The 3343-nt window shown below is 40.1% G+C and overlaps 1 protein-coding gene across 1 annotated transcript; it reads left to right on the forward strand.

The window, feature by feature from the left end:
- The first annotated feature begins 209 nt into the window (after positions 1-209).
- Positions 210-2792, forward strand: LOC119271437. The gene is made up of 4 exons (XM_037553270.1): positions 210-431; positions 544-755; positions 1778-1884; positions 2248-2792. The coding sequence occupies exons 2-4, from the start codon at positions 707-709 to the stop codon at positions 2536-2538; spliced, it is 447 nt and encodes a 148-aa protein (XP_037409167.1). The 5' UTR covers positions 210-431; positions 544-706; the 3' UTR covers positions 2539-2792.
- The last annotated feature ends 551 nt before the right edge of the window (positions 2793-3343 follow it).

A 3343-nucleotide genomic window follows, 5' to 3' on the forward strand; every position in this document is an offset into this window, starting at 1 on the left:
TGGAGCTTAAAACAGTTCTCTAAAATTAGACTGAAGTTATGAGCTTAATTCATCTTGTTCCAGTTACTGATTTTGAAAGATGTTCTCCATTTATCAGTGCACTTTTCTACTTCCTAATTTTCATTGATATATGTATACATTCTGATTTACCTTCTTGAAGGGCCACGATCCTATGAGGAGACAAGGGAAAGAGGGGTCAATATTGGAAAAGGCCTGGAAAGGATCAGTCGACGTCGGGGGGGGGCAAGCTGCTTGTCATTCCAGAAGGGAGGTTAAGGCCGGAGACACCTCTTCTTGCTACAAAGTTTGCAACCGAATGCAATGTCACAGTCAGAGGCCATGTGCCCGTGTTTAAACGCTGGAAGGATTACAAGGACCCAGGCGGAAATGTCCGAGAAGGGATCTTCCAGAACTTTGTAGGAAAAGTTGGTGTAAGTACATGATCCAACCCTTTCTCAGTCAAATGGCTAGTAACCTGTCAATTTTGTGCTATTTTTATTATGTGCAATCATGATTCTTACACATGTTCTTTCATCTGACTAGAACAAATTTGAGATGGACGTAAAAGCTGTGCCCGTTAGGAAGGCTTGTACGCAAATGCTGAAAGGTGCAATTCGCCAACAACGATACAGGCTCAAGCAGAAGTATTTTGATCCTTTCCCACTCAATTTGGTGACGGAAACTTCTCCAGTCTGCTCGATGACTGATGACCAGTGGAATGAGCTTGTTGAAAGCTGGAAGGATCCCCAAAAATGGTACATTTCTTCTTGGAGACAAATATTATTTTGTCGTTGCCAACCACCCTTATTATTGTTTCTTGTACTTCAGTACTGAACGCAACACTCCACTACATCCTGTATTAGCTAGTAGCATCAAAATTGGATGGTTCTAACCCATTACTCATGAGTCAGAGGTCCTGCAAGTTACCAGACTTACATTTAGGAAATAATAAAATTCAATATATATGTAAAACAAAAACATTATGACTTATTCACTTCTTTGTGTGCTTGTCAATTAGCATTGTCATCCATATATTGATTATGAGAACTCAATGTATGATCGAAATGTCTACTCTGATGTAATACACTACCATAAAGCTCCTGATCTGGAAGTACTTGAAAACAACCTTTTGTACACTATAGCTCATATTTTAGCATGAGGTTGTCTGTCAAAAGATCAATCAATTAAAGTTGCAATGTTATTGTGTGAACATCATGAACCTCTGAAATGTCGGGGTGTGTATATAAGATGAATCCTTCTCGAATGTTTATTTGTTTCCATAATAACTCTTGAATAAATGCATTTAGCTAACCAAATCACTGATCCATGCAGAAGATATGTGGAATTAACAAAAATAACCGTGCTCAAGTCAAGTTTCACCACACTACTGGTTCGCGCAGCTAGCCCGTGCACTGTGATAACCTGCTAAGTCAAACATGTGTCTGGGGATGTGCAAATAGTTTATGTGACAGTAACCGGCAATTGTTTTTATGAGATTTTTCTGCCTGGTCTTCATAAATGTTATTGACCATAAGTTCATGTAAACCTCACCATTGCAGCCAATACATGTCTTTTGCACTTAAGTACATTAAGTACGATAGTTTCTTAGTTTGCTAGCAGTAATGAATATAACTGCTCCCTTGCCTACAGCCAATACATGTCTTTTGCACTTAATGGTATCTCATCATGAATAAATGAATAAAGTATAGTTCAATATTGGTACTATACATGTTGTTTCTTCACAAATGTTAGCTTGATGCCTATATGTTGTTTTCAGGGAGACAAATACAAGGAGAAAGAACCCACTGCAGTGGATTTATTCAAAGAGTGCCACTACAGCAGCAAAAAGAAAGGCTACACACCGATGCTGTGCAAGCTGCAATTGTAAGTCAGCTTTCAAAGATCACCAACCATCAAAATGTTAACCTTTTGCCATAGATCCAGTAGTAGGATAATAAGTAATTGCCAAATATACTTGTTATTTTTTGTCATTGTGCTAAAATACTAGCTGTGTTCTGTCCTTGTGCTATAATACTTGCCACCTTTTGTCCTTGTGTAAAGTACTTGCTATTTTATGTCCTTGTGCTAAAATACTTGTTGTCCTTGGCCTACAGTACTTGCACCATACATGTAGTGACTAGAGTATAATTACATGTCTACATCTGTACATGGAAATGTGGCATACATATAGGCAAAACCTATTTGTCTCATGTTTTGCTCACCGTGTTCATTTGCTTGCATGGCTAGGATGAAATGGAAGAGAAAGCTACTCAACCTACAAAAGATGGCCAACAATCCAACTCTGCAACCAAGGCTGTGGCTGAAGTTCTTACTAAGCACACTAAGAAGCCAATGTTTCTTAAGCATGTGGGGGTCCAGCACGTGCATGAGAGATCCAGTCGTAGCGACCGTAAGGCAGAACAGGAAGCGCAGAAGAGGGGAAATGCTGAGCTTCGGGCCCTTGTTGAAACCTTGAACAATAAGTTACAGGAATCAGAAGAAGCAAGGATCAGGCAAGAAGAAGAAAGGACCAAGTAAGAAGAGGAGAACAGGAAAAAGCAAGCTGAGCTGGAAGCTAAATTAGACTTTTTACTAAATCAGATTCATCCAAGATAAGCTCATGAGTAAGTTGTTTGTCCAAGCAAAATTCTGCTAGAAGCTATGAATGTGGTGGAACCTGCCTTCTGCTATATGTTATTTTGTAGTGCAAACTGCTTATGATGTTGCTGGATGCAAACTAAGTATTTTGCTGGCAGATGGAAGTTGTGTTGGATGTGTTATGTTTGATGGTTAGCAGATTTGGACATGGAAGTTTATTTATGTTGGATCAGTACTTATCTTACTGTAATGCTGGAGTTTAATTTGTGTTTGTGATGATGTGCATCTGTTCTGTCTATTTTACATTGTTGTTGTACCAAAAGAAAGTTCTTCATTGTGGTGGACCAAAATTTGTTTTTGAGCATTAATGGGCTAGATTTGGTACAGTGTAAATGGACTGAGAAACAGCATACTGGACCATCAGAAACAGGCTAACAGATAGAAGTTTTTTTAAAATATGGGCCCGACAAAAATTAACGGGCCAAACAATCCGGTATGTCTTATTATTTTCCGGATATTCGACCTGGCTCGACAAATTAACTGGGCCAAAATTATAGGCCCAAATGGTAGAGGCCCAGATGAAGCCACATCAGATCCACGTGGATGCCACGCAATAAATCATGGCATGCAGATCGGTGACGGATCTGTCCGTCACCGAAACCCGGGACTGGGGCAGGCCGAGCGGGGCCGGGGGCCTGATCAGTGACGGCTAAGCATTTCTGTCACGGAGTGTGCTGGTGGCAAA

The sequence above is a fragment of the Triticum dicoccoides genome, chromosome 3A, assembly GCF_002162155.2.
Source record: "Triticum dicoccoides isolate Atlit2015 ecotype Zavitan chromosome 3A, WEW_v2.0, whole genome shotgun sequence".
Lineage (NCBI taxonomy): Eukaryota > Viridiplantae > Streptophyta > Magnoliopsida > Poales > Poaceae > Triticum > Triticum dicoccoides.

What these genes read in the sequence shown, in the direction of transcription:
- LOC119271437 (XM_037553270.1), top strand. Translation starts at nt 707, where the DNA reads ATGACCAGTGGAATGAGCTTGTTGAAAGCTGGAAGGATCCCCAAAAAT. An exon ending in TGGAAGGATCCCCAAAAATG is followed by an intron (nt 756 to 1,777) that starts GTACATTTCTTC and finishes TGTTGTTTTCAG; the next exon opens with GGAGACAAATACAAGGAGAA. An exon ending in ATGCTGTGCAAGCTGCAATT is followed by an intron (nt 1,885 to 2,247) that starts GTAAGTCAGCTT and finishes TTGCATGGCTAG; the next exon opens with GATGAAATGGAAGAGAAAGC.